General features: G+C 51.2%; 15 protein-coding genes across 15 annotated transcripts; 8 read left to right on the top strand and 7 right to left on the bottom strand.

The window, feature by feature from the left end:
* Window positions 1–206: 206 nt before the first annotated feature.
* On the bottom strand, window positions 207–1,396 carry BDW74DRAFT_144088 (major facilitator superfamily domain-containing protein). Its single transcript, XM_073722973.1, has 2 exons — window positions 531–1,396; window positions 207–473 (listed from the first exon to the last, which is right to left on the bottom strand). The coding sequence occupies exons 1-2, from the start codon at window positions 1,374–1,376 to the stop codon at window positions 348–350; spliced, it is 972 nt and encodes a 323-aa protein (XP_073588670.1). The 5' UTR covers window positions 1,377–1,396; the 3' UTR covers window positions 207–347.
* A 604-nt stretch (window positions 1,397–2,000) lies between these two features.
* On the top strand, window positions 2,001–2,506 carry BDW74DRAFT_144087 (uncharacterized protein). Its single transcript, XM_073722972.1, has one exon. It carries the CDS (start codon window positions 2,063–2,065, stop codon window positions 2,375–2,377), a length of 315 nt encoding a protein of 104 aa, XP_073588669.1. The 5' UTR covers window positions 2,001–2,062; the 3' UTR covers window positions 2,378–2,506.
* A 1,586-nt stretch (window positions 2,507–4,092) lies between these two features.
* BDW74DRAFT_165243 (T2 family ribonuclease) lies at window positions 4,093–5,061 on the top strand (the record flags this gene model as incomplete). The annotated part of the gene is made up of 4 exons (XM_073726392.1): window positions 4,093–4,322; window positions 4,390–4,568; window positions 4,624–4,935; window positions 5,006–5,061. The coding sequence occupies 4 exons, from the start codon at window positions 4,093–4,095 to the stop codon at window positions 5,059–5,061; spliced, it is 777 nt and encodes a 258-aa protein (XP_073588668.1).
* A 439-nt stretch (window positions 5,062–5,500) lies between these two features.
* On the bottom strand, window positions 5,501–6,847 carry swc5 (putative Swr1p complex component (Swc5)). The gene is made up of 2 exons (XM_073732860.1): window positions 6,430–6,847; window positions 5,501–6,364 (listed from the first exon to the last, which is right to left on the bottom strand). Exons 1-2 carry the CDS (start codon window positions 6,807–6,809, stop codon window positions 5,638–5,640), a joined length of 1,107 nt encoding a protein of 368 aa, XP_073588667.1. The 5' UTR covers window positions 6,810–6,847; the 3' UTR covers window positions 5,501–5,637.
* Window positions 6,848–7,472: 625 nt separating this feature from the next.
* On the bottom strand, window positions 7,473–8,807 carry BDW74DRAFT_144082 (uncharacterized protein). The gene is made up of 3 exons (XM_073722971.1): window positions 8,200–8,807; window positions 7,597–8,133; window positions 7,473–7,530 (listed from the first exon to the last, which is right to left on the bottom strand). The coding sequence occupies exons 1-2, from the start codon at window positions 8,530–8,532 to the stop codon at window positions 7,711–7,713; spliced, it is 756 nt and encodes a 251-aa protein (XP_073588666.1). The 5' UTR covers window positions 8,533–8,807; the 3' UTR covers window positions 7,473–7,530; window positions 7,597–7,710.
* Window positions 8,808–9,231: 424 nt separating this feature from the next.
* BDW74DRAFT_144079 (fatty acid desaturase) lies at window positions 9,232–10,909 on the bottom strand. The gene is made up of 3 exons (XM_073722970.1): window positions 10,701–10,909; window positions 9,792–10,648; window positions 9,232–9,729 (listed from the first exon to the last, which is right to left on the bottom strand). Exons 1-3 carry the CDS (start codon window positions 10,840–10,842, stop codon window positions 9,421–9,423), a joined length of 1,308 nt encoding a protein of 435 aa, XP_073588665.1. The 5' UTR covers window positions 10,843–10,909; the 3' UTR covers window positions 9,232–9,420.
* A 562-nt stretch (window positions 10,910–11,471) lies between these two features.
* BDW74DRAFT_173418 (dihydroorotase) lies at window positions 11,472–12,725 on the top strand (the record flags this gene model as incomplete). Its single annotated transcript, XM_073727787.1, has 4 exons — window positions 11,472–11,526; window positions 11,575–11,654; window positions 11,738–12,191; window positions 12,244–12,725. 4 exons carry the CDS (start codon window positions 11,472–11,474, stop codon window positions 12,723–12,725), a joined length of 1,071 nt encoding a protein of 356 aa, XP_073588664.1.
* Window positions 12,726–12,767: 42 nt separating this feature from the next.
* Window positions 12,768–13,884, bottom strand: BDW74DRAFT_173417 (MIND complex subunit MTW1; the record flags this gene model as incomplete). Its single annotated transcript, XM_073727786.1, has 3 exons — window positions 12,768–13,382; window positions 13,439–13,765; window positions 13,831–13,884. The coding sequence occupies 3 exons, from the start codon at window positions 13,882–13,884 to the stop codon at window positions 12,768–12,770; spliced, it is 996 nt and encodes a 331-aa protein (XP_073588663.1).
* A 666-nt stretch (window positions 13,885–14,550) lies between these two features.
* BDW74DRAFT_173416 (uncharacterized protein) lies at window positions 14,551–15,028 on the top strand (the record flags this gene model as incomplete). The annotated part of the gene is made up of 2 exons (XM_073727785.1): window positions 14,551–14,713; window positions 14,763–15,028. 2 exons carry the CDS (start codon window positions 14,551–14,553, stop codon window positions 15,026–15,028), a joined length of 429 nt encoding a protein of 142 aa, XP_073588662.1.
* On the top strand, window positions 14,979–16,536 carry BDW74DRAFT_45998 (MIF domain protein). The gene is made up of 2 exons (XM_073732859.1): window positions 14,979–15,639; window positions 15,691–16,536. Exons 1-2 carry the CDS (start codon window positions 15,205–15,207, stop codon window positions 16,315–16,317), a joined length of 1,062 nt encoding a protein of 353 aa, XP_073588661.1. The 5' UTR covers window positions 14,979–15,204; the 3' UTR covers window positions 16,318–16,536.
* Window positions 16,537–16,936: 400 nt separating this feature from the next.
* On the top strand, window positions 16,937–17,676 carry BDW74DRAFT_173414 (uncharacterized protein; the record flags this gene model as incomplete). The annotated part of the gene is made up of 4 exons (XM_073727784.1): window positions 16,937–17,036; window positions 17,089–17,147; window positions 17,204–17,527; window positions 17,563–17,676. 4 exons carry the CDS (start codon window positions 16,937–16,939, stop codon window positions 17,674–17,676), a joined length of 597 nt encoding a protein of 198 aa, XP_073588660.1.
* Window positions 17,677–17,911: 235 nt separating this feature from the next.
* Window positions 17,912–18,858, top strand: BDW74DRAFT_144069 (CENP-S associating centromere protein X-domain-containing protein). Its single transcript, XM_073722969.1, has 2 exons — window positions 17,912–18,560; window positions 18,618–18,858. Exons 1-2 carry the CDS (start codon window positions 17,952–17,954, stop codon window positions 18,663–18,665), a joined length of 657 nt encoding a protein of 218 aa, XP_073588659.1. The 5' UTR covers window positions 17,912–17,951; the 3' UTR covers window positions 18,666–18,858.
* A 1-nt stretch (window position 18,859) lies between these two features.
* BDW74DRAFT_144068 (tRNA-dihydrouridine synthase family protein) lies at window positions 18,860–20,904 on the bottom strand. The gene is made up of 2 exons (XM_073722968.1): window positions 20,595–20,904; window positions 18,860–20,533 (listed from the first exon to the last, which is right to left on the bottom strand). The coding sequence occupies exons 1-2, from the start codon at window positions 20,751–20,753 to the stop codon at window positions 18,965–18,967; spliced, it is 1,728 nt and encodes a 575-aa protein (XP_073588658.1). The 5' UTR covers window positions 20,754–20,904; the 3' UTR covers window positions 18,860–18,964.
* Window positions 20,905–21,144: 240 nt separating this feature from the next.
* On the top strand, window positions 21,145–23,599 carry BDW74DRAFT_173411 (S25 ribosomal protein-domain-containing protein; the record flags this gene model as incomplete). The annotated part of the gene is made up of 7 exons (XM_073727783.1): window positions 21,145–21,196; window positions 21,261–22,054; window positions 22,102–22,268; window positions 22,997–23,033; window positions 23,102–23,144; window positions 23,302–23,511; window positions 23,577–23,599. The coding sequence occupies 7 exons, from the start codon at window positions 21,145–21,147 to the stop codon at window positions 23,597–23,599; spliced, it is 1,326 nt and encodes a 441-aa protein (XP_073588657.1).
* A 317-nt stretch (window positions 23,600–23,916) lies between these two features.
* BDW74DRAFT_173410 (putative heme/steroid binding domain protein) lies at window positions 23,917–24,728 on the bottom strand (the record flags this gene model as incomplete). Its single annotated transcript, XM_073727782.1, has 2 exons — window positions 23,917–24,420; window positions 24,486–24,728. The coding sequence occupies 2 exons, from the start codon at window positions 24,726–24,728 to the stop codon at window positions 23,917–23,919; spliced, it is 747 nt and encodes a 248-aa protein (XP_073588656.1).
* Between the last annotated feature and the right edge of the window lie 1,034 nt (window positions 24,729–25,762).

The raw sequence follows: 25,762 nt of genomic DNA, 5'->3' as shown, positions 1-25,762 counted from the left end.
GTTTATTGAGTGAGGGGAAATAGCGGTTGTCAGGTTCGAGGCTGAGTATGGAGAGGGGTAGCGTTCACTCGCGCAAGGCTGAGAGCTGTGTCGTTGCAGGTTGGCTTGGCACCAATGGGCTTGAGAGCATACAAGCACATGATTACTATTAGTAGGTGGATAAAAAATGTTGTGCGATCAAATTTATTCAAGTAGGTGTGTCCAGAGGCCAACAGTGATATCATATCCTGGTCGATATCTGGCGTATCTCCAGTCCAACTTATCACGAATCGCTCAAGCATAATACAAATCTCCTAGCTGTTGAACCTGGCTGACTAACTCAGGAGAAACTCGAAAAGACATATTCATCATACCATCCTATACCTGGCCCTAAGTTTGCCGCCATAAAGGTAAAGGGCAAGGGCTCCAAAGGACAGACACAAAGCAATACATCCTAGGAATGTCAGTGCCCACTGAACACCCATGGTTTCGAACTGTGAGAGATCAGTATTGGCGCCAATGACAGAGCCGTAAGAGATCAGTTAACATACCATGCTTCTTGTGAAAAGCGGAAAGGCAGCGCCATACAACGAGCGGAGGAACGTATGCGCCGCAAGCGCCGAGGCAGCCCTAGCTCGTTCAACTTGGGCGACATACTGCACAGACGGAAGAAACATGGTGATTAGACCTAAGCCTATGGGCACTCCGGACAGAGTAGGCCAGAACCAGTGAACATGGTTTCGGTACCCCGTCCAGCCTAGCATGAGGAGCCCTGCCGCGAATACCGCAGAACCAGGTATGGATACTAGAAGCAAGCTCTCGGGGACTGATTCTCCATTATTTGCTTGGACCTGGCGGTGCATCCAGCGCTGGAAGGTGTACATCGTAATACCACCGATGAATAGGCCGGCGATGATTGCTATAAACGGGAGGCCGCCAACGCCGAGGTTCATGCCGTAAATCTCCTGGAAAATAATCTGGTATGCTGGAAGGGATAGATAGAGCAGACCGTACCCAAAGGCGCCGAAGTTGCACACGCAGAAGATGATTGGGTTGCGCGCCAGGAGTCTGAGCGGTGTGGTGAAGTAGTTTTGGAAAATCGTCTTGATATTAAGCTCAATCTCTTCGTGTTCTGCGTGGAGAGACCAGTTATTGGTTTCATGGCGGAGTCGTTTCGCTTTATTGGCTAGAACCGCGGGGCTGTAGGTTTCGTCAAGGAAGAAGAGCGAGACAAGTGAAGCGGCAGCAAGAATACCCGGGAAAAGGTGTGTCCATCTCCAGCCAAGATGCTCGTCCATGACGATGAAGCCGCCGCTGCTTGGAGCCAAGAGAGGTCCTGAGAAGACAATAATTCCAAAGACAATAATGCTAATCATGAAGGCCTGGGGATTTAACATGTCGCTGCATACAGCATTGGCTAAGATGAACGGGCCAGCTCCGAAGAGCCCAATCAAGAGGCGGCAGATATCAATCGACGGCACGTCTTTTGCAATCGCCGTGGCAAAGCAGGAGAGGGTGAAGCCCAACATGCTTACGAGAAAAGTCACCCGACGTCCCCAAATCTCGGACATCGCAGCCCAGACAGGAGATGCGGCAGCAAGTCCGAAAACGGGCAACGAGACTCCAAGAAATCCCCCTGTCTTCGAGGTTCCGTATTCGCTAGATACAGTCGGAACGGCGGTCGAGAAGATGCTGATGGTCATTGAGACGATCATAGTCGCCAAGCTCACGATTGCGAAGGTCCAGTATCTAACTCCGTCAGTCTACTTTCCAAAGCCTGAACAAGCTGGTAAGCAACTTTTTCTTGCGGGGCCAATTTTGCGGGTTAAGGGCATCATCGTCATCAAAATGAACAAGAGAGCTTCCTTCGGTCTGGCCTTGAGTGAGACTCGACAGCTCCATAGCGCCGGTTTCACCAGTCGAGAGGCAGCCTTGGATCTCGTAGCTGTCTGAGCCTGTCACTGTTAGGTAACTGTTAGCAAGCTGGTGTTATCTGAGAGGATAAGAGGCTTTAACTTACCGTTTCCAACAAGCTGCTGAGAAGCGTTAGTTTTGTTTGCGTTGCTCTCAATGTTTCTGGTTGATGACAAAGTGGTTGAGTTTGTCGTTGTCAAGACTCAAGATGCCAACTAAAAGAGAAAGAAAAGATAGCAAAGAGAATAACACAGGTTCAAGTTGCCAAAGCACGCGATTTAGTTTGCCGAGACCATACTTAGTCGTTGGATGGACCCTCTGCAGTGAATGCCCCTTAGCCATCCATGCACCCATAAGCATTCTCTGTCTTTGTGGTCATGTTTTCTGGCTATGTCATAGCCTAACAGTCTGTGCTGAAAGAGTATTATCTATAAGGTCCTTATTATTTGCAGTTGGAGTTTGTGATTCTGGATATTGGGTATAGATTGCCATTGCTGGTGGACAATAGCACGGTACTCGCCCAGCAGCCCCAACCGCAGCCCCCACGGGCCTTGACCCCTCAGCCAGACAAAAGACCATGATTCGACAGTTTCCTTTTCAAGCAAGAGAAGACATGTCGGTCTCAAATACCTGGCAAGGACCCAGGTTCGATTGTTGACATGAGGTGGTGAACCCACTAGTACCGTTTGAGACGGTTGGCCTGATTACTCAGCGGCACGGCTTTAAAGCCCACATCACGGCCTTCGCGCAATTCATCCCACCTTTTCTCTCCGACTTCAAGGACAACCACAGTAGAATCGACCATCCTCCATAATCCTGAGCGTAACCATCTTTCCGCCTGACTATAGCTTGGTTATGTGCAAGCTCAAAACCACATAGGATCTGTTTCTCGACTATGATGACACTTTTTCGGCCACGAGGCATCAAACTGCCATGCCATGGGTGCTCCGAAATCAAAGTTCAAGCTCAACAGTCTGAGTCGAGACACATGACCCCCCCCCCCCCCCCCCCCCCCCCCCCCCCCCCCCCCCCCCCCCCCCCCCCCCCCCCACCCCCCCCCCCCCCCCCCCCCCCCCCCCCCTGCTGTTTGCCATTCACCGAGTAAGATCGAGCGCAAGGAATATCGTTTCGTCCATGGGAGTTTTGTAGTAGGGAGGTGTCTCGACGAAGCCCGCCCGGGTATATAAACCGATTGCACCTTGCATTCTCAAAGGGAGTGTGTCGAGCTTTATCTCTGTGAATCCCAGGTCCTTTGCGCGCTGTACAATTGCTTCCACTAGTGCCTTGCCGATACCCATACCGCGTGCCTCCGGGGAAACGTATAATCGCTTCATCTCGCAAGTTTGACTCGACCAATCGAGGGGACGGACGGCGACACAGCCTAGCGGCTTGTTGTCTGCGCTATAGGCAAGCAGAAGTTCTCCATGAGGTGCGCCGTACTTTTCGGGCAAAGAATCCAATTCCGATTGGAAGCTTTGGAAGCTAAGGTCGATATTCAGCCATTCGGCGTAGGCTGTAAACAGGTCTCTTGCTGTAGCTATGTCCTCCGCTGTTCGCGCTGGGACAACACAAAATCTGGCTTCTTCCATGGTTAGAACAGTGCTCAAATCGTTGTCAAGCGCTGAACGAGAGCATTTTGCCCATTTCAATAGGTTCAGCCGATATCGGTTGAACGATGAGTCAAGCTTGAGGCCGAGGTCAGCAATTCTGGGTCTGCTTCCCCGCATAAGCATTTGTTCCTGCTTCTTGAAGAATCCAAGATTGCAAGTCGACTGATAGGATACCGCCGAAGAGCGATTGCCATCTCGCAGACTTGATTTGCCTGTCTCTCAAATCGTCTGACAGACACAATTTCCTCTTAGCCGCGTGCCTGAGCTCGCTCTCCTATCAAGACAAGCCTTGTAGCCGATGCAACGTTCTGATCTTCTGCACCCCCCGCTAGTGACGTCCCATTGGTCTTTGCTCTTTTTAGCGGCAGCCTGGGGTCTTCGATGGATCTGAAGACCGGCCGATCTTCTATCAAATCAGCAGCTTCTTATCAGCACATGGGCTCAACCTTTATTGTCCTCCCATTCTTGGCTCCTGCTCCGGGTACTATATAGTATGGCCGGAGTACCGAGCTCTTTCGCTTTTTTCTTCCCAAGATCCGTTTCAGTCTTGTTTGAATCCTAGACACAGATACACACAATGGCCCCCAACATGAAGTCAACTTCCGTAGGTATGCTGGCCTTGTCCGCCATGCACCTCGCCCCCAGCGTCCTCGCCGGTGCGGAGGTCTGCTCCAGCAACACTCCCCTCAGCTGCTCGAGCTCCACAATCGAGCCATCCTGCTGCTTCAACAGCCCCGGTGGTTCATTCCTGCAAACCCAGTTCTGGGACTATGACCCGTCCACTGGTCCGACGGACTCCTGGACTATTCATGGTCTTTGGTACGCATGCTTCAACATACTATACCAATTGGCCTTTGACACAGCTGACATCAATGCCACAATACAGGCCAGACAACTGCGACGGATCATACGAAGAATACTGCGACTCCTCGCGCGAATACTCCAACATCACCGCCATCATCGAGGAATCCGGCAACACCGAGCTCCTCTCGTACATGAACAAGTACTGGAAGGACTACAGCGGCGACGATGAGAGCTTCTGGGAGCATGAGTGGAATAAGCACGGTACATATCCCCATCCCCTCTTGATAATCTCAACACCCACCCTAACTTCAGCCAGGAACATGCATCAACACCATCGAGCCCTCCTGCTACACCGACTACGAATCCCAAGAGGAAGTCGTCGACTACCTCCAGAAAACGGTCGACCTGTTCAAGACGCTCGACACGTACCAGGCTCTCGCCGCGGCTGACATTACACCTTCCGAGAGCGCTACCTACACGCTCGACGAGATCCACTCGGCTCTCTCGGACATCCACGATGGTTTTGCGCCGTATGTTGCCTGTGATGGCAAGAACTTGAATGAGGTTTGGTACTTCTACAATGTCCGCGGTAACTTGATTACCGGGGAGTTTGACCCTGCTGAGAAGCGTGAGTATACAATTACCTGCTTTGTACTTCGTTGGAGGAATCCATGTGCTGACGCGGCGCTTCTGTACAGTCACCCAGTCTAACTGCCCTGAGACGGGCATCAAATACTTGCCCAAGTCCGGCTAAGGTATACCGCTCCTTTTATTATACCATGGGCCCGAGTCATGCGTGTCCTGGTGAGAAGTTGAAAAAGGCTTTTAATCAAACATCAGGTTAAGGCTTCTTGTATTTGTACAAACATATCAGATCTAGTCAAGTCTGAGACCGAAAAAACAGGTCGGTTTCCTGGAATTGTTCCCTAACAGCCGATGTGTTAGCCGAAATCAAAATCAGGCCTTCTCTGGCAACTAGATTAATCCTCATTGGACCCTTGAGGAAGTCAAGTGTGCTTCTAGAATGATCTCCGCGGCAACGCGTAATAATGCTCATATAGCCAGAGGTTGTCTCGGCCGGTTGTAGTTAACCAACCAAGTAGGTCTCTTGACCGGCGAATAAATGTTCGCAGAGCGAAGCCGCGTGTCTTGTAGTGTTCGGAATGTCGAGTCCGGGGATTATACAGCTTCGAGAAATATCCCGTGTCAGACCGGTGTTGGGTTGGCACGCAGGGCTGCATATTGCAAGGGCGCAGGTTCGAGCATATAGTTGTGGTGTTTGCAGCGGGCTGCACGTTGTAAGAATGATAGTGAACAGCATCGTACCGGCTTACATCCCCTTGAACCTGGCATGCCTCCTCTCCTCTTCCTTCTTGGCATCGACGCGGTCCAAGAAATCCATACGGCCAAGGAAGCCCTCCTTAGCCTTACTATGGACGCGAAGTTCATCGCTGATGCCCGCACGGTCCACATAAGCAGCCCAATCCATCCGTGACTTCTCAACGGTATTAATCTTCGGCCCGCGGGCGTTCTCCTCCTGGCCAGGGCCAGCTTCAGTAAGAGGCTGCTTCTCCCAACTTTTCTTGATCGCGCCGGACGGGTTCGGGTCGAAGCGGGAGATCTTGCGGAGCGGGCGGCGGAGGTGGACGATTTGCGTTGTGGTTGCGGTTTCAGTGCCGCCCGCAATATCGTCTTCAGTTGCTGTGACAACTTCGCCATCGCCTTTGCCGGATAGGAAGAGTTTGGCTTCGGCGGAGTCGCGGGGGACGATTTTCTCCTCCGTGATCATTTCGCCGGCGAACTTGTACGTGCGTTTGATCTTGACCATCTCTTCCGGGTGTTGGGTTTTTTGTCGTTTTTCTGAAGCCGCCCCGTTGCCCGTCGTGTTCTCTTGGTCGCGCATTTCAACATCCGCTGCTGGAGTCGCATCCTGCGTCTTCGTCTCTGATGTCGGTGTCGATACTAAATGCGAGTCCGGTGCGTTCATCTGAGCCCATAATGCGTCGACATCGATCGTAGCTCCGTCGATCTTGGCGAGTGGTTTGCGCTCTTCCTGCCTGAAGGACCCGAGTGTCAGCTTGCTGTCCTATCATGACCAAGAGAGCATCAGTCGGAAACGTACATGTGCATCCTCATAGCCCTTGTCTTCACGAATCCCCCAGGTCCGCCCTCCTCGTCATCGAAATCCACATCGTCCTCATCCTCAGATCCCTTCTTTCCGCGCTTCTGTTTCTTCTTCTTGTCCTTCGCCTTGCGGATCATCGCCTCGTCGCCAGAGTCCAGCTCCGCATCTTCCTGCGCCGCACCTTCGGTTTTGCCCGTTGTCTTCCTCTTTTTCGCCGCTGGCTCTGCTGCCGCTTCATCGTCGGAGGATGAAAGCTCCGCATCGTCGTCGTCGCCGGCTTGGTCGAGTGTGAAGTCTTCGTCGTCAGCTGAGTCGTATTGCTCATCATCGAGGTCCATGTTGGCGTCCGCCATTGTTATCGATGGATCGGGAGGCATGATTTCGCTTGTGGGTGGTTGTCTTCAGTCAATCGAAGCTTTGAAAGACGCCGGGCTATCTCCGATCACTGGATAATTCTGCCGGGCGGCAGGTACCCTGCGATATTGAAGACTGGATGCCTTGTTATTCTGGCAGAACTCTCAGGTTCTCCTCGGGTGTTAGCAACTCCTGTCTCAGTCCATGCTTCTAGCCTTTTGTTCGCCTTTGGCGTGTACTTGTCGGCGCCAACTCGGAACTCCTATACTGTCTCGATGTTTGAATCGAAAGACGCGTACGCAAAGTACTACCCTAAATCGGCTTCAAGATGGCGCAGGTCTACGGACGGGCCCTAGCAGTCGCGTTATAGAAACCCTTAGAATAGATACTGGACCTGCGGCAGTGCTTACGAGTTTAAATGAGCCGGTGCATGATGCTGCTGTTCAAATCCACGAAATGAGACGGGGTGATGTCTCAGCAGAGAGCTTCCTGTTGATGCAGGATAGTGCGATATCTACTTGTCTCCGTCGACTTCGAGCTGGTCTTGGATTCCTCCGTGGATCAAACATATAAGATGTTGCAGCACCACGATGATGTGCGAGATGCTACCTGAAGGAGCCTGGTTACTCAAAAGCGTGTAAACCGCTATCTACCATTCTTGGGAATGATACGAAGAAAGTGCAGAATCGAAAAGCATCTCCTGTCCAGGGACATTGACAGTGCATGAATTGTCGACCTAACAAGCTACCCCATTCATTACCACTATCCGTTGGAAGACCAAAACCTATCAAAGACAAGGTATTTACACACATATCTGAGCAGATCCTTACCAACCCGAACGCCTTGTCAATCACCAGGACCAACCTAGGCCTAATTCCCACGCCTGGACTATAGCCTAGCATCAGCATTCGATCGGTTCCTCCACTACCTCTTAAACCCAAATGACGTCTCAACCTTCTCAAGCTGATACTGCTCCTGCCCGCGCTGCTTCGCAACGCTCAGCTCAAGCCACGTCCCCACACCCGCCGCAATGCCCATGATGACTTCAACCCCAATAAGTATACCCAGCAGGATGAAGCCGGCGTGGGTAGCAGTGCAATCACGGGCGAAGTGCACCGGCGCCGGGGAAACTGTCTCACTCGCAGGGTCGGAGAAGCCCAGCGGGAGGTCATGGGCCGCCTTCCACTTGCAGGTCCAGGAGTGCAGGGTCTCGACGGAGCTGAAGTTTGCGGGGTATGAGGAGCCGGGAAGGTAGATTGCGAAGACTAGGGAGACGAGGGCGGCAACGAAGCCCGCGGTTGAGGTTGCGACGGCGGCGAGGTTTGCGCGGCGAATGTGTGAGTGTGGCTGTTGGCAGTCAATTAGTCATGTGCATTGTTTAGGGGTCTATGGGGTATGGAGGCATTGACGAACCGAGGGTAAAAGAGCCACGACGATGAAGACCAGGCTCAGGAATGCGACGACGCAGCCGCAAGCCAGGATTGCGATTGTGGGCCGGACATCAAGGTTCAACGGCCACAGGTAGAGACCGATGTTCTCGAGGGAGGATGTATTACGGTAATGGCGGTAGGGTACGGTCTCACAGGCAATGATTGCGATGGAAAGACCCAGGGCAAGGGACGAAAGGCCGAGTCGGATCCAGTGGAGGAGGCGGATGCGCTTGAGGAAGCTCGACTCTTCCTCGTTCGACGCGCAGGATGCATGGTAGGAGCCGTGGTAGGACTCAGCGACTGATGCAGAGGCCATTGTTGAGAAGATAATACAGTAGACGTAAGGGTTTAAAGTTAATATAAAATGTAATACGGTCAACGGTTCAAAGAGGGTATATAGTAAAGAGTCTTTCCAGAAGACAAGTAAAGAACGGAAAGAGGGGAGAGCGAGAGAAAGAACGGAGTATTGGCTTCTGCTGCAGGACCGCAAGACAAGAGAAGCAAAGCCATTATTAAGTATCCTCGCTCCCCCAAGTCAAGGAGGGCAGCTAATACCTCCACTTGTTTCCGAAAGACAAATCTTCATCATGAGCAAACCGGTATCTCATGCAGAAAGCCATTCAGAGGAGCTCTGTAGCCGCTTTCATCCACATCGTCCTCGAAAAAGCCATCATCATTGGCCAAATGGACAATTCTTTCTGCAGGGAATAAATAGTCAGGGGAACCCATTCTGTCAGGTCTGACTGCACTCTGCAGGCCGGGTTTCTAATTCTGTACCCCGAGCGCTTAGATCTGGACGGATGCATTGGTGCTAACGAATAGGGAGCTGACGTTTAGAGGAAGACTTCTTGGCTGCAGTAGGGCAGGTTGCACGGATCATCTCTTCATGCTTATTCCTGGGGAGTGGATTAAGTTGAACTTGGTGCCGCCGGAAGGGTCGGCGGCTACAGGGTTGGAGATATTGGCCGGGCTCAACCAAGCTACGAAAGCGAGGTTTGAGCCACGCTCAGATTGTTTTGACTTGTCGCCGCGATTTTTATAGGTGCCTCAATATACATAAGTATGACTATATAGTAGAGCTAGAGCGTGCGAGGGGTTTCATCATTCTCCGTCTTCATATTTCCAGGGTCCAACCGCTTCATTCTCCCGTACCTGCAACCCTGAGCCTAGGCCCAGATCCTGCTAAGGGTCTTACGCGCTCTCGTCAGAATTTCGCTTTCACATCCTTCTCGCTGAACCTCCTCGTCTTCCTCCTGAGCATCTCTGCCCTTTCCTCCATAGTCATCCCGATTTGTTCCCCCATCGGCACCAAGCATTTCGCAAGATACGCATAGTCCTTGCGGATCAACCGTATAGTGATCATGATGTAGTCAATGTTGCGGAATACGAGCGCGTGCTCTGCGGCATAGCGCTCCTTCTGCTGCAGGAGTGAAACGGGGTGCTCGCGCCAGTGGCGGAGGGGGTTGAGATGGTGAGACGTGTGGTAGCCATCGTTGTAGCAGAAGCGGTTGCTCTGTTTCTAGTTAGTATGTATATATGGTCATAGGGTTGGAGTAAAAGGGTGAAGTGGCGTACAGGTACATCGATCAGAGTGATACTCGACCTAAAGTCCGAATTGGGGTCGACCTCGTCAACAAAGGCGTGCTGCCCCCAGTTGCCAACCATCAATCCTACGCGCAGCTGCAGGAGCGGTAGGACGAAAACGCACAGTGTCGCTTGCCAATTGACATACTTCCAGAGCAAAATGAAAACAATATAGTTCCCGATCTCCCAAAACGCAGCCTTAGCCGCCATGCTCGTCTTCCCCTTGCGGAAGAAATAGAGCGGTAGTTCTGCCCAAATGAAAAAGTAGAATCGCCCAACATAGCACAGGAAATCAACGAGCTCATCGCGCTGATATCTTATCGTCGAAGACAAATCACCCGGTCCGTTCCCCTCGACGTGGTGGTGCTTCACATGGTGATAGTAGTATGAGTTCCAGGTATGCCCCATCAACGGGTTCGTGATATACGGGAACAACCCGTCAAACCACCAGAGACTCTTCTTCAGAATCCCTCCCATGTGGATGTGTTGGTGCATCATGAGCGTGTATGTGCCAACATAGTAGGACTGCATGATCCAATGCAGGATGCCGTGGATCCAGGTGAAGTTACCAGGTTGGTACAGGTAGAGAGCGCTGGGAACTGAGGTGGTGAAATAGAGAATGAGATGGGTGAGCATGACAATATCTGTCTCAACACGGACGATCCGTCGCCCGAGTGCAATGTAAGCTTGTAAGAGCCTGTTCAATACACTCGGCAGCTTTGCAAGGTCTTTCATGTCCCAGGTCACGAAGACAGTGGGCTCGAATTCAGCTGCCTGGGTGTTATTCCAGGCTTTCAGCTTCTGAATCGTGTCTTCAGATTCAGACTGATGTGACTCATTTTGTGTAGCTATCCATCTTGTTAGTATAAATACACCCGTAATTGAAGTAGTGGGAAATACATTTCTTTCTATTCCGTGCACCCACGGAATCCTTTCCCTTTCCCTCGTGCTGGCGATCATCACTGGCATCGTGCAATAAATTCTTCAGAACCAGGAGATCGGGCTCCGTCAGATTCGGATCTATGAATGTTGAGGGGTCCATGATGCCGAATGGACCTCCTTGGTTTTGACCTTTTCAAGGCAGAGGGTTGTTGAAACTTGGAAAAAGAGCTGTCAAAGGTTTAGGGGAAGCTGCCTACGGCCCACGGGAATCGGCCCATCTGTCAGGGGCCAGATCTCTTGGTCTCGCGGCCACTAAGGATGAGCCTCACAACGGTTTCTACTATAGGGACATGGAATGTACTATAGCATCTGGAATCTCTATGTCTCTATTCTATACCGGCATATATATCGTATGATTAGGCCAATTAGAATCTGGAGAAAGACATGCATGCCCTTGCTTTTCTCTGTGCGACGACGGCTTAGTAAGATCTTGAAGATTTTCACTTTGTGTCTGGGAAGGAAACGAAGACAGAACGCAGTGACTCTGCTCAGATCATTGAAGGGCCGGTAGCCACCCTGCGAAAATTGTCGTGTTTGATTAAGCTTGTCTTGGTCCAGGGTACAAAAGCCGAAGTGATGGCCGATTGACTTCAATTGCCATGCACATGATTCGGCCAATCAGAGCCAATTTACGGATCTACCCCACGATGAAAAAATTGGCGGGGTGAACAGAAGCTCGAGATCAAGTCCGCAATCAACCTCAAGCCTTAATCCGGACCATATATCATAATGCCTCTCTCAAAGCTGCAGGGTGTTAAGCTCCCCGCTTCGGCCGACTTCCACGGTGCGTATCATCCATTGATTCAACGGCGGCCCTGACTGACGAGCCAAGTCCACCTCCGCGATGGCGATATGATGGAGCTGGTCACTCCCACCATCAGACAAGGTGGTGTCAACACTGTTTTCGTCATGGTAAGGAGATGACTGAGGAGAGGGTTGAGATGAATGTGCCAAGTACATTGATTAAGAACGCCAAATAACGTATGCTATGCTAGCCGAACCTCGTCCCGCCCGTCACCACAGTCGACCGCGCGCTCGAGTACAAGCAGCGTCTGCAGGCAATTGAGCCTAACGTAAACTTCCTCATGTCTCTGTACCTGCACGAGTCCATCACGCCGGAAACCATCATCGATGCCAAGAAGCGCGGCATCACGGGTGTCAAGAGTTACCCGGCTGGCGTGACGACCAACTCCTCTGCCGGTGTGGTTGACTACGAGCAGTTCTACCCCGTCTTTGCTGAGATGGAGCGCCAGGGCATTATCCTCAACTTGCACGGAGAGGTTCCCTCTCAGGGCGATGTGACAGTCCTCTCGGCGGAGGAGCGCTTCTTGCCTACCCTCCTGCAGCTGCATGAGAAGTTTCCCAAGCTCCGGATCATCCTGGAGCACTGTACCACCGCCGCGGCTGTGGAAGCCGTCAAGAAGTGCGGGCCGACCGTTGCGGGAACAAGTAAATTCTGCCTCCCATGTATCGCATTGGATAATGTCTGACCATGCCGTAGTCACCGCTCACCACCTGTCGATTATCATTGACTCCTGGGCTGGAGACCCTTTCTGCTTCTGCAAGCCTGTCGCTAAGACCCCTGCTGACCGTGACGCTCTTCTGCGGGCTGCTGCCTCCGGCAACTCCAAGTTCTTCTTTGGCTCGGATAGTGCACCGCATCCCGCAGCGTCCAAGAGAGGTGGAGAGAAGATCGCCGCAGGTGTCTTCACTCAGCCGTATACGACCCAGCTCGTGGTTGACGCCTTCGAGCAGGCCTGTCAAAACGGCGTCCTGAAAGAGGACGACATCACCCCTAAGATCATCGAGGGGTTCATGAGCAAGTTCGGCCGCGCCTTCTATGGCCTCGAGGCTGAGCAAAAGGAGTTCATCACTCTTGAGAAGAAGGATGAGAAGGTCGTAAACATCCTCAAGTCGGACAAGGTGGACGTAGTCCCTTTCAGAAGGGATCAAGAGACATGGAGCGTGACCTGGTCTTCATAGAACACTCTCAGCTGGACGCCATAGATCGCAAAAGTATACCGTCTAGTCCTCTTTTTTGTCCGCCTGTGTAAGCGCCCCGGCAACGGCCTCAAGTGCCTTTGCTTCGGAGATATTCATCCTGCGACCGCCAAGGGTAAGGTTTCCGTCGTTGCCAGCTGGGAGTTGGCCCGAACGCTCGAGATGCAGTCGGATCCTGCTTTCAATGTAATCTCCTCTTTCATCGGGTTTGAGTTCCTTGCCATCTGCAAGACTTGACTTCGGGAGCGCGGCCAGCTTAGGGCGAAGTTCTTTCAGCATTGCTTGCAATGCAGGGAGTTGCGATAAGATGAATGTAGTCTTGGTCGTCAATGGTGTATGTTGTGTGTTCAAACCAGTAGCGGCGCCAACGCGTGACTGCTGGGCAGCCGGGCTAGCCGTCAAGAACGACAAGTCCAGATCCATCTTCCCGGCAGCAGTAGACTCGCTTTCTTTGGTGTCGGTTGCGTTAGAGACTTGCGTTGCCGACAGGATAGCTTTAAGCTGCGCGATCATTACTTCGTTCCTCGCGCTCTCCTGCTTCAGCGCCCGGTTCAATTTCTTCGTCTCTTGTAGCTTCTGGCGTATAGCGAGGATCGCTTCAACGGTCGGCGCGTCGGGAGAAGGATTTAGCGAAATGTGCTGCAGGATGTAACAGTCAGTCTACAGCAGATCTGACTGCGAACAGGCGTGCGAACCTCGTAATGTTTGAGCCTAATCCACCCCATCAAGTCATCTGGCACCCTGAAGATATTGCGCAGCACGAAAATCTCGAATTTATCAAACGCCTTATCAACCGTCGCCTCGAGCAGGGTCTCCAGTTGATGCAATCCATTTTCGATCTCCAGTTGCGCCTCGGGGTAAACAACGTTGCCGTCTTCGTCGGTGTCGGGGATGGTCGAGCCACTGTTGGCTTGTCCGAATCCCAGTCGCTCCGCGGGGATATTAAGGAGACCGGACTCTAGACTAGATATAGCTTGATATATCAGGTTATTTATTGAGTTGATAATGTCATCTATAAGCGACTGTAGCTGCGTTAGCAATGTTGCGACCCGCGAGCTGACCACCGGCTCAACGCGAACGGACTAACCAAGGGAGTATAGCTAAAGTGCTCAGTGAGCAGGGAGGTGGTAAGATCGTCCATAGTCTCAGCAAGGTATCAATTGATTCATCACCTTGCGGATTGTTGAGTCTGTAAACGTAGTTCTTGTCTGGGGCGCGTCGCGTTGGGATTAAGTTTGTCTGCGCGAGGGGAAAACAAATGCCAAGACCGCGACATGGCTGGACCCTACTACTAAGAGACAGCGCCCACTGCAAGCCCAGCTTCTTTTTACCACCTCTCTATTCCGTACCCTTTCTGACTTGCTCAAAACTCAAAGTCCGAGTTATCTGCCCGCTGGTATTCAAATATTGGCGTATATTGGCATGGATAGCAGTGGAAAGCAGATTGCCAATGATGAACTCTTCCTTGTTCGCAGGGCTCATCCCTTTCGTGACTCACTAAGCCCTCAAGTTTGAGTCAACATAGGGCTGTGCTCAAGTAATCACCAATCAGCAATTCGAGATGAAATTAGGACAGCTTCACTTAATAGAAATGTTTCTACCACACCACGATTGACTCAGCGTGGATACATCTCACCTCAAGCATGACTGACCCCAGCAAACCCAGGCCACCAGGTTCGCGGGACAATGGATGATGGATTGAAAGACAGGGGCATATATAGCCCTACAGTGCTCAGCAGTTGCTTCTATCTGAAAACTGATTTACTCATTCCATACAAATCATTGATAAGCTAAAATTACCTTGATCATGGCGGACAACCATCAGGCACCTCAAAGCGAATCGGCGCCAGCCTTTGACAAGGAAGACAGCCCGAAGAGAAGCCCATCTCCAGTTGAGGAAACTCGCACACCGACGCCTCCCCCGTCAAGAGCCTCGCAAACGGCAGAGAACAGGCTCCGACCAGCCGTCGGTACTTGGCTTCATCCCAGTCTCCAGTGTCTGTCCTAACTTTGTGGTAGATATACTCAATCGTCTTGTATGGGATGAGAACTATGACAGCACCGACTTTGTTATCGGCTATGAGGATCGTTTCGAAGGGCGCTTGGAGGCGAGTCTTAACTCGTGGAAGAGAGAGTCAACGGACGAGGAATTCATTCCGCAACATCGCGTCCTATACATCAAGCGGAAGTCCGATTCTGAAATTGTTTGGGACAGGCGACGGAGGATAGACAAAATCTTTATGAGCGGGAATTCGGCCTTTGACTATTTGGCTTTCCTCGCTTGATTCATGTACCTACCTATGTCGGTACTCCGTCAACCTTCGTGGTTCCTTCTGTTTGCGATCAATTCTACTCGGTCTCCGACTTCAAATCGAACGGAAGCCGACGTTCGGACCATGGTTTATACCACTAGCTGTTATTTCCAGTAGCTCTTCGTTTATATTGTTCATCAATACCCACGATGCCTCAGAGACGCCGCAGGATCGATTTGTCGCTGCTCAGAAGGCGTCAAATCCTCTCATCAGCCTCCTCCTCAGAGCTCTCGCCCGAGATTCCGGTCCTCCAGTCGCCAATCTCGTTTCACGCGATGGCATTACAGCAGGTTTCGGAGGCTACATTGAAACAGAGCAATAAGCTGAATCGGGCCCCGGTCAAGCCGTCCATGTTCTTCGACGATAAGGAAGAGGACGACGATGGGACAGTGCCAAAAACAGTAATCGACAACAACAAAGACGTTGCAACACCACAAACGCCACAAAAGGCCGTTGGGGAGGAGAGTTCGCCCAAGAATCAATACTTGGAAGGATCATTCAACACCCGTCTACCGTGGGCCTCCCCAATTGCGCGGATAGGGCAGGACTCTTATATCGTGATCGAAGTCAAGTTGAATACCTGCGTGAGTCGGCTATCTCAGTCATCGTGGGTTTGGTGCTGATATAGCCTGTAGGTTGAAGATGAGGATGCTGTTATCTCGAGGATTACCACACGAATGGCGCAAATCTATCAAAGGTCCGAGTTCTTTATGTTTGTCAGCATTCAAGTCGTTCCGTCTCTCCGGTTTGGCAACTCGACTGTGCCAGCTTATTCGATGAAGGTCTTCGCCCTACCGTACCTTATTGCTCCGATCACGAACCTTCGCAGCACCATACTCATTCAAGCGGCGCTTCAGGATATCCTACACTGCCCGCCAGCGCGTGGGATTATTTTGTATATTCCAGTCGCGGAGGAGAACATGGCAACCAATAACACAACAATGATGGGCGAGATCGCTCGTTTACAAGACGATCGGAGCCGTGGTCGAGAGCCCGGGTTCTTCCAATCTCTTTCACGAACACTGAGTAGGAGGAAGAAGTCGAGCAGCGGCGTGAGTGCACCTCTGTCCGTTGCCACAACATCTTCATGGGCAGAGGAGGCAAAACCGGCTGCGATTTCCGAATCCGAAGGAACCACTCTCTCTGTCGATGAAAGTTTAGCACGACGTGCAAGGCCTAAGAATAGGACGCTGCGGCTTTTTGCTTCTCGTCGCACTCTCAAGCACTCAGATCACTCAGCTCGTTCAATGCCCGGTGAATGAACCCTGGTTTTGATTTTTCATATTGGGATGGACTTTGGCTCCATGTGTTGATGGAGATGACTGTTCTAGAACTGGTCTTATCAGATGCAACTTGTTTCAGTATCTTTGATGCTTGAATCCAGTCATCTTGTATGCTTGCTTAGTTATGTTGGATTGTTACAAATTGTAGTTCCTTTAAGAAAGCTTGATATTTTTAAGAATCAATTGTTCTGCCCCGAGCCCAGTGGCTTAGTCTCAACTCACCTTTAGTATACTAAAAACGAAAGAGCAAATAGTATGCATTTGTAATAGAACCAAAATTGATAGGTCCATCCATAAAAATGCTATCACTCTTGGAGACCTTTTAGATTTCACGGAACTCTCCCTCCGCAGGATTGTTGAAAGTTGGCGTCTTCGGATGCTAAAGCCGCGTCTAGTTGAGTCTTCCATCCATTTCCGTCAGCCAAACAACTCAGTCCCAACGCACCATTCCCATTATTCATGCATTTCTTTGACACGTTTTGGCCAATCGTGTAAGCTACCAACAAGCTCATGGCATGGCATGTCGGCCGCTTCCAGGGTGATCATCAACACATCTAATCTCTCGCAACCTCGTATCCCCACCAAACCTTATACCACCATGCAACAGGGCGCCCACATAGATACGAATCCCACTCCCAGCAAGATAACAGAAACGAAGGGCGACCTTTTCGATGCTCCAGATGGCGCGGCTTTGATCCGTGAGTTATCTTACTCATCCTGAAAAAGAATATGCTAACCCTATGTTACCAGACGCTTGCAACTGTATTGGATCCTGGGGCGCGGGGATTGCGCGGGCCTTCCGTACGAAAGTATATAAGCTAAAAGACATGGGCAAGAACATGAAGCTGATAACGTCAAAACCCAGTACCCAGCGGCATACAGGATCTACGAAGCCCACTGCCGCGCATACCTCAAAGACCCCCAGTATCGCAACATCAGCGCATCAGAGACATCTAGCACGAGCAAGACAGCGTCCCGCAATACACGACTTCTAGAAGCAACTACATTAATCATCCCACCGCAAAGGCGGGACTACGAAAGGTCGAAAGGCAGAAAACACTATATTATCTGCCTCTTTACGTCGCGTGGATTCGGACGCTCTGTGAGCGGTGTTGATGTCATTCTGCAGAACACCGAGCTAGCGGTTGCGAATTTGAAGGAACAGCTTGAAGAGCTGAAGGAGAGCGAGGTCGGTCCGAAGGATGTTGCTCTCACGGAGCTTAGATCTTGCCGGTTCAATTCTGGTCTGTTTGGAGTGAAATGGCGCTTACGAAGAGGATTTTGGAGGAGTCGGGGCTGGAGATTCTTGTTGTTCGTCCGCCTAACGAAAAAGAGTAGGGTGCGAGCGTTGTTGGTAGAGTTCAAGATACCCCCTTGCAGAGCAATTAGTATGCGAGTATGTAGAACTAGTAAAATGAACCGCAGCGTCGCTGTCGTTACTCTGCTGAGTTTAAGACTGGCCAATTCCAAATCAATTCAAAAGGAAAAGTGGTATACGAAGGTCACATGACGTCGCGCATCAGAGTCGCGACGCGCGCCGTCATCCTGAACCACCAACACCTCTCTCCAATCTCTCGACTCCAGGGCGAGGACACCCATTGAGCACAGAAGCCATGCCTCCCGACCAACAGTCAACACAAAAGCGCCGCACGCTGCCATTCAAACCACCAAGTCGAGCAGCAGGATCGGCATCCACATCCACAGCCGGTCCATCCAAAGCAAAAGCGAAACCAGCGGCCAAAGTCACGAAGCCAGCAACGAAGGCCAAGAAACCCACTACGAAAGCCACCTCCTCGAAGCCCAAACCCGCAAAAGCTTCTTCCTCGCGCCAGAAGCCTTCACCCTCACCCGCCGGCTCAGAAACAGGCTCCGGCTCCGGCTCCGGCTCCGCATCGGGCGATACAGACCGCGACTCAGCCAGCGCTTCAGGGTCCGACGACGAGAGTGAGGCAAACTACATGCTAGCTGAAATCACACATGCCGAGCCTGAGCACGAGGATGTTCTCTCTTCTGAACCGCTTATCCCAGCGAAACTACTGACGAAGCTTGTGCACCACCACTTCCGGAACGAGAAGACCAAGATCGCCAAGGATGCGAACTCCGTTGTCGCGAAGTATATCGATGTCTTTGTGAGGGAGGCGGTTGCGAGAGCTACCTATGAACGGGCTGAGGCGCAGGGGGGCGCTGCTGGTAGCGGTGGCATTGGGGATGGGTTCTTGGAGGTTTGTTTTCCGTCTACTTTCCCATCATCTGACTCTGGCTTATGTTGACTTGATTAGGTGGAGGATCTCGAGAAGATGGCGCCGCAGCTTGCTATGGACTTTTAGGTGTTGATATCTTATTTGGGAATATTGCTGGATTTGATTTGGGTGTTGGGCGTTGGGTGTAATTAGGGCACGGTATGGTCCTTGGTTTTGCTCGTGATACCAGTCTTACGGATATTGTTTGATTATGGAGGCTTCGATATGCCCTAACTGGTATGTCTACTGGATTATATAGATATTGGGACTGGTTTGTGGGTGTTGAATTAGTCAAACAGATTTTGAACGCTATGCATCAGAATAAAAGGTCTAATCTATGTACATGCTAATAAATATTAATCAGGATTGTTGATGAAGGCAGCGCTTTAACCACTCAACAACGCATCCTTCACTGCTGTATCAGCAGCATCGACAGCCTGAGCCGGAGCGGTCTTAGGTTCTGCACCATCCGTGCCGTTCTCAACCTCCTGCTTCTTCTGCTTTTCTCCCTTCTTAAACTGCAACGCCCCAACCTCCATGGCCTCCTCCGGCGTCGGCCGAATATGAGGCTGACACACCCAGAATGGACGTCCGTACTCCGCAATCGTCGCCTTCGAGCCCGTCAGGCTGGGATCAGGCTTGTGCTCAAAGCGCTCAGGGAACTGCTCGTACTCTTTGAGACCCTTCTTGGTCTCTTCCTCAAGGATGGCGAGAGTGTCTTCAAATGTTGACATATCGTTTGGCGAGGATCTGGCGAGAGCGTCGCGGACGTTCGTGTGCGTGGCGATGAGGGGGCGGAAGAGTTGGAAGAGGTGGGCTTGCATATATTTTAGGGAGGCGCTGTTGGGATGGGCGCGGCGGAACTTGTGCGGGAGTTTTTGGTTTTGCTTCTCTTTCTTCAGCTCTTTCTTCGATTGTTTCACCTTTTGTTTCTTCTTCGGTGGTCCTTCTTCTTCGCCTTCTCCTTCCTGGTTCTCGACTTCGGCCTGATTTTCGGTTTGGACTTGGGCTCCCGCTTCTGGAGCTGGGGGGTTCGTATCTGTAAGAGGTTCTGATGGTGCGGGTTCCTCGGGGTCGCCAGGAATGTATAAAGGTTTTCGTTCCGGAACGGGTTGTTCAAGAACGTATTTGTAGATGATGTCTAGATATCGCCGGAAAACTGCATCAATTCGGTATCCTCCCTTGCCGTCGCGGCCTCGCCAGTATTCTCTTCCTTCACTGCCATCTGGAGGAGGATTGGCGAAGATAGAGGGGTCCGAGAGATTTCCTTCAGCGCTCATCACACCGTCTGCGCCGGTAGCCTCGAGGCATCGTGCGATATCGTCGTGGTTAAGACAGTTTCCGTTCGCAAAGATGACAGTGTCAGGAGGTAGGTTATCTCGAAGGTACCGAATATAACTCCAATCGGCCAAGCCGGTGTTATGACCCTTTTGCTCTCTTGTTCGTCCATGGAGCGTGATTATGCTTGCTCCCGCGGAGAGTATCATCTTCGCATACTCCAGCGTCCTCTCCTTTGACTCCTGAATCCGAAACTTCGCCGTCACCGGGATTGGAAGTTCCGTATGAAGCTTGTTGATCAGTTTGTAAATCAAATTCCAATCTTCCTGCAGGAAAGCACCGTAGTGTCCTTTCTTCGCAATGCCTTGGGGGCAACCCAGGTTCAGATCAACGGCGTCGCAGTAGGGCGCTACATGACGCGCCGCGGCAAGAAATTCGTTCGGATTATTTGAGCAGAATTGCACGAATAGCGGCCGGTCAATCGCTGGGTTGCCATCTAGATACGGTGCGTCATCGCCTTTGTCCTTGTTGCTAGCCCAGGCGCGGGTCGGGTGATATGCTTGTGCGCGGTAGCCGGCGTGTTCGTCAAAAATGCGCGCATGGAACATGGGACTGTATGAGAGGAGGGACTTGGACTCTTCCGGGGACATGAAGGAGCGAGTGAGCATGCGCCATGCCTAGAATTGGTGGTTAATGATAGCCTCTCATTGCGCAAAAACTTGGATGGCCTGCACTCACAAATTCGGACCGGTCGACCATAGGAGCAACAACATATTTCGGGCACCCAATGCTTTTGTAGAACTCTCGGCCGTGTAGTTTTTTGATGGGCTCTGACTTCTCGGGTGCGACTTGCGCTACGCCGTTCGACATCGCGGGGATAGTGTCCGAGACGGCCATTTTTGTCGAGTATGGGCGAGAGAAAGTGAAGAAGTACCGCCCCAAGCGTGGGGTCAGGATTCGAGTGAACGCTATTTTGACTGATGGAGTCTTGAAACTGGTAAAACCCAGAACCTCGCCGAACTTATGCTTTTCGCGGAGTAATCCGCAGGCGACTTTTTTCGGCGGCGCCATAGTAAAGAGCACGGATAAACGTTGCTGCGCCTATCTAATCGATCGATAAGAGGCTTGCCGATCTATTTACTCGGGCTCCGCACTCCCGCATCCCGCTTCAAAGTGAGGAGCTACTCTGTAGACACTCCGTATTCGTTGCAATGATAAATTTGTCTTGATATCCAAACTGAACATACGCAGGCAGCGACTCTGATGGCGTATTTGCTCGCTTTCAACAATGTCGCGAATATGCCCTACCCCGACCTCGTCAATTGACATTGCGGGTTCCAGTAAGTTTATGTTTGTTGTTTATTGTTTGACTCCTGCAATGTATGAGCGCTAATGATGCTCTAGCCTCTTCTTCCATTGTACTATCAGATGATGGAGAATATGCCGCGCAGCTGAATGCGAAAGACCTCATTATTCATCTGAACCCAACTTCATCCGATTTTAAGGAAGTACAGATTGTCAAGGTCAAGGAAACCGGTTGCAAGTTCTTGAGATTCTCTCGAAGGCAAGGCACAGTAAGATCACGGCGCCTGTTCTGCGCACATGATTCTCGCATTGTGATTTGGGATTTAGACCCTTTGCAACAGTATGCGGAGATTGAAAACATGGAGCCAAGTGCCCTAAACATTGAGTATGGGGCCGATGAAAATGAGATTATTGCCTTCCACGCTTTTAACACAAAGCTTACTATCTTTGGGCTGGACTCTGGCCGCAGCCATATCATAAAATCTCCCAAATTTTCGCATCAGAACGGTTTCGGCTATCGACCTATGACCGGGCAGCTCGCGATCTTGTTGAAACCGGAAACGAGTGACCTGCTCACGGTACATGAAGCTCAGTCATACGAGGTTATCGGGCGCGAGATCCTTCCAACGGTCGATGCTCAAGGACTGAAATGGAGCCCCGATGGGCGATGGATAGCTATATGGGAAGCTGCGAGTGCAGGGACCAAAGTCCTCATCTTCACTGCTGATGGACAATTCTTCAGGTCTTATACAGGCTTGCCAGAGTCTGATGGCTTATTTGATCTGGGCGTCAGAAGCATCGAATGGAGTCCTGTTGCTGCTCAGAATGGCTTGTCGCCGCTTATGGCTGTTGGTAAGGTGGATGGTACAGTGGACCTGCTAGGGACGAAAACGGTACTTTTACAACCTTGTCAGCGTATACCTCTCACTAACATACAAAGTTCTCTTGTTCGTCCACCCTTTCACATGTCTTACAAATCGATCAATACTCTCCGAGTATATGGCGGGAGCGCTACGCCTCTGGGGGTATGGCCTTGGAATATGCCGAACCATCAAATTCTTCTGCTTTCTTAAACCTTCCGGAGCCTACGGGCACCCCCCGTGGAGTGTCAGTGATAGGATTCAGCCATGATGGTAATCTCCTGAGTTCGGTGGATCAAACGCGGCCAAATATTGTCTGGATATGGAGTTTAGAGAAAACTCCAACCTTAATCTCAGTTCTCATCCATGAACACGCTGTCCGGCAGGTACTCTGGCATCATTCATCCACACAGCTACTTATCACGACGGCAAATAATGCTCTTCCCGGCGTCCGATACTGGAGTCCGCACCGATCACCGTGCATCGTCCGCGTCCCCATTCCAAGAAGCGAGAACGGAAAATACGACGTACGCTGGTTATCATCCGATGGAAAGGAGGATTCCAGCTTCTGGTTTGGCTCCCAAGATGATTATATCTTAGGGTTCATTGCGCTGGGCGAAGAACATGGGCCAGCATTCAAAGGCATGAATACCCTTGGTGGAAAAATGAGTTCAGGCAGCCAGGGCACCTTTTCGAGCCGCTAATACTGGTTCTTTGGGTACTCATTATAACAGATTTATACAAGGGGGCATTCTATAGCTGTGGTTGTTGCCCTTTAACCTCACTAAACCGACTTGTTGTTGCCTAAATACTGAGGCATCAATTCTATAGTTCCGATAGCCATTGATAACGTCATCTAAGAACAGTAACCGAGCCTGGGCCCGTGACCAGCCCAGGGCTTAGGGTTACTTTGCACGTGACTGCTGTCTTCCCCACTCGAATTTTGCACTTGGGCTTAACTTCGGACGCCTTCAGTCTCGCAGCTCTCAACAACCACACAGACGACAAAATGGTGAGTCGCGGCCCTTACCGGAACAGACTGGTTTATCGCCCAAGATGATGCTAATAGAGATGAAATAGGCTCCCGCAGGCAAGCAAAAGAAGAAGTGGTCCAAGGGCAAGGGTATGCTTACACCGTTCTCCCCATCCTAATCCTCATCACCCGACACCGAACTATCCTCGATCTCGCGACTTCCGACGGACAAAATCGATCAGCTTTCGCAGAGTTCTACACATCGAACGAATAATGGACGCCTGAACTAACGTGGTATCCGCTATAGTCAAGGACAAGGCCCAGCACGCCGTTGTCCTCGAGAAGTCCACCGCTGAGAGGCTCAACAAGGATGTTCAGTCCTACCGCCTGATCACCGTTGCCACCCTCGTCGACCGTCTCAAGATCAACGGCAGCCTTGCCCGCAAGGCTCTCGCTGATCTCGAGGAGAAGGGCCAGATCAAGAAGGTTGTTGGTCACTCCAAGATGAACATCTACAGTATGTCGCCCATCATATACCCGATCTTCGGCGAAGGATCGAATGCTGATCTGCCTTCTTTACAGCCCGTGCCGTTACTGCCGAGTAAACGCTTTCTCCGAACGAATAGTTTTTCTCGCGGTGCTTATGATACCTTTGCTACGAATGATATCTTTAAATCCGGAATTCGGCTGGGAATGATGTTGGCGGTACGATGAATCGGCTGCCGCATTGCATGGACGGAAAAGTCGCGCTACTGGACGTGTCAAGTACATTGCAGTGACTCAATCAACCTGATCAAAACTCTTCAATATCTGCTCGGAATACGTAACGTGGATGTACAAGTTGGTAACAAAGATGGCCGGACGTCAATTACCCTTCCGTAGTCCCCATATATACCCCAGTAAATTCTACCCCAACCTAAGTTCATGCGGTCTTAGCCTTCTCCCTCTTGGGTCTCTGCTTCCTCGCCGTCTCACAAAGCTCCCTCTTCCCCTTTATCTTATCCACATCCTCTGCACTCTTGACAACCTTCCCAACCTCAAAATACTTCTGGTGTTTTCCAAAGAACCCAACCCAATGCGCAATCGCCTTGTCCACCTTCTTCCTCGCATTGCGTAGATCCTGCTCGCGCTGCTTCTTCCGCTCCCCGCTGCTCAACTTCTCAAGCTCCTCCGGCTCGTCGATAGGGATGAACATCTCCTCGACACCGCTAAGATCATCCGTCAGATCCTCGGCGAAACACCCCGTCACAAAGGCACGAGTTGCGTCGCGCCCGGCGAAGAAGTGGTATCCGCCGCCGGGGCCGTACATGCGGGGGTTCGCAGAGACATCGAAGATCGTGCCGTTGATGGCGACGTAGATGGGGGTGTCGGGGCTCGTGCCGTCGTAGAGGGCGAGTTCGGAGGGGGTTAAGTTCACTGGGCCTTTCTGTTCGGGGTGTATTAGTATGGCGGGTTCGATGGGGGATTGGCAGGTAAGGAGGCAAGACGTACAACGTAGGCCACGAGTTGCGGTATGTTCGTGAACCAGGGGTTATACCCCCATGTTACGGTCTCCGTGAGGTAGTAGGAGAGGCCGCAGGAGACGACGGCTAGGGTGAGCACGACGCGGAAGATGTCGAGGATGCTGATGCCACCGGAGCTAGGCTTGACTTCATGCTTGCGGCTTTTGGTTGTGGGGGTCTTGGGTGCCTCCTTGGGGACACCGGATCTTTGGCGTAGTTCGGATTCGGACATTCTTCTGCCTAGGCAGTGTTTTGGCATTTAGGTGCTGTTGGTGAGGGGATGGGCTAATAGTACGGAGAAGGAGGATAAGGCTGCGCCAGTGAAAGGACAGATATTTTTAATGGACCCTGAAACGCTTTATGGGTTGATCACCGATCGCTTACTACAGTAGGCGTGTCTCGACTGCCGATACCTTGTGACAGACAATCTATTAACACGGACACCTTGGTTGCGACAGATTCATGGACCGGTGACCTCGGAGTCCTATACATCACTATGGCTGGTGTTAAGGATGCTGCCGTTTGGATCGCAGAAATTTCGTGGAGGTTACATTCGAAATTACTCCAATATACCACCATTTTAAAGCTTTTTTTTACAAAACGGAAGCAGGAACGAGATTCCCTGTGAAAAGGATTTGTATTTTTTTTTGGCTCATCCAAGATGAATATCAGTGACCGAAAACTCAGACACCCAAAGTTATCCTGGTCGCTGCTCGACCAACAGCATCCTTCAGTGTCTTGTAGCCGGTCCCGAATGATGTGTCGTCGAATAGAGTCAAGGGGTATCTAAAAAGTCTTGTAAAAGTCAGCAGAGCTCGTGAAGAATATTTCGTGAAGCAAGCAATGCGTAGGCAGAAAATCTCGTCAGACATCCAAGGAAGTACAATGCGCACAGAGCACGTCTAGATTGGGTTCTAGCGACGGCTAGCGTGGAAACTGCGAATGTGGTATGGTTTTCATCATCGAGAAATGGGGGGGTGCTGGAGCGTGGTGTAATGATTGCTGTGGTGTGATGCTTACCATAAGGTCAGTTAGGAAGCGCGATGGTAGTTGATCCTGTCGCCTGCTATACACGGCTAAGATTCGACATTTGAATTTGCAAATCGTATGAACGCAGTGAGTTCTCGAATTGAGAACGCTCTTGTGGTTGGGAGAGAGAGAAAAAGAAGCTTTAATGGAAATTTTATAGCCTCTTTTTTAGCAGTTTCGGAAAAAAGGTCGTTCCTCGTCCGGTGAGTGGAGCGGCACCATTCCGTTTTGGGTCTA

This window comes from Aspergillus multicolor, assembly GCF_047715735.1.
Source record: "Aspergillus multicolor strain CBS 133.54 unplaced genomic scaffold BDW74scaffold_2, whole genome shotgun sequence".
Taxonomy (NCBI): Eukaryota; Fungi; Ascomycota; class Eurotiomycetes; order Eurotiales; family Aspergillaceae; genus Aspergillus; species Aspergillus multicolor.
The sequence above is the reverse complement of the archived record's forward strand: the minus strand, read 5'-3'. Positions and strand labels throughout refer to the sequence as shown.

What these genes read in the sequence shown, in the direction of transcription:
- BDW74DRAFT_144088 (XM_073722973.1), bottom strand. Translation starts at nt 1,376, where the DNA reads ATGTTAAATCCCCAGGCCTTCATGATTAGCATTATTGTCTTTGGAATT. An exon ending in CGCTTTTCACAAGAAGCATG is followed by an intron (nt 474 to 530) that starts GTATGTTAACTG and finishes GATCTCTCACAG; the next exon opens with TTCGAAACCATGGGTGTTCA.
- BDW74DRAFT_144087 (XM_073722972.1), top strand. Translation starts at nt 2,063, where the DNA reads ATGACAAAGTGGTTGAGTTTGTCGTTGTCAAGACTCAAGATGCCAACT.
- swc5 (XM_073732860.1), bottom strand. Translation starts at nt 6,809, where the DNA reads ATGCCTCCCGATCCATCGATAACAATGGCGGACGCCAACATGGACCTC. An exon ending in AGGGCTATGAGGATGCACAT is followed by an intron (nt 6,365 to 6,429) that starts GTACGTTTCCGA and finishes CGGGTCCTTCAG; the next exon opens with GCAGGAAGAGCGCAAACCAC.
- BDW74DRAFT_144082 (XM_073722971.1), bottom strand. Translation starts at nt 8,532, where the DNA reads ATGGCCTCTGCATCAGTCGCTGAGTCCTACCACGGCTCCTACCATGCA. An exon ending in TCGTGGCTCTTTTACCCTCG is followed by an intron (nt 8,134 to 8,199) that starts GTTCGTCAATGC and finishes GACTGCCAACAG; the next exon opens with CCACACTCACACATTCGCCG.
- BDW74DRAFT_144079 (XM_073722970.1), bottom strand. Translation starts at nt 10,842, where the DNA reads ATGGACCCCTCAACATTCATAGATCCGAATCTGACGGAGCCCGATCTC. An exon ending in TGCACGGAATAGAAAGAAAT is followed by an intron (nt 10,649 to 10,700) that starts GTATTTCCCACT and finishes CAAGATGGATAG; the next exon opens with CTACACAAAATGAGTCACAT. An exon ending in TCACTCTGATCGATGTACCT is followed by an intron (nt 9,730 to 9,791) that starts GTACGCCACTTC and finishes AACTAGAAACAG; the next exon opens with AGCAACCGCTTCTGCTACAA.
- BDW74DRAFT_45998 (XM_073732859.1), top strand. Translation starts at nt 15,205, where the DNA reads ATGCCTCAGAGACGCCGCAGGATCGATTTGTCGCTGCTCAGAAGGCGT. An exon ending in AAGTCAAGTTGAATACCTGC is followed by an intron (nt 15,640 to 15,690) that starts GTGAGTCGGCTA and finishes TATAGCCTGTAG; the next exon opens with GTTGAAGATGAGGATGCTGT.
- BDW74DRAFT_144069 (XM_073722969.1), top strand. Translation starts at nt 17,952, where the DNA reads ATGCCTCCCGACCAACAGTCAACACAAAAGCGCCGCACGCTGCCATTC. An exon ending in TTGGGGATGGGTTCTTGGAG is followed by an intron (nt 18,561 to 18,617) that starts GTTTGTTTTCCG and finishes TGACTTGATTAG; the next exon opens with GTGGAGGATCTCGAGAAGAT.
- BDW74DRAFT_144068 (XM_073722968.1), bottom strand. Translation starts at nt 20,753, where the DNA reads ATGGCCGTCTCGGACACTATCCCCGCGATGTCGAACGGCGTAGCGCAA. An exon ending in TGGTCGACCGGTCCGAATTT is followed by an intron (nt 20,534 to 20,594) that starts GTGAGTGCAGGC and finishes CACCAATTCTAG; the next exon opens with GCATGGCGCATGCTCACTCG.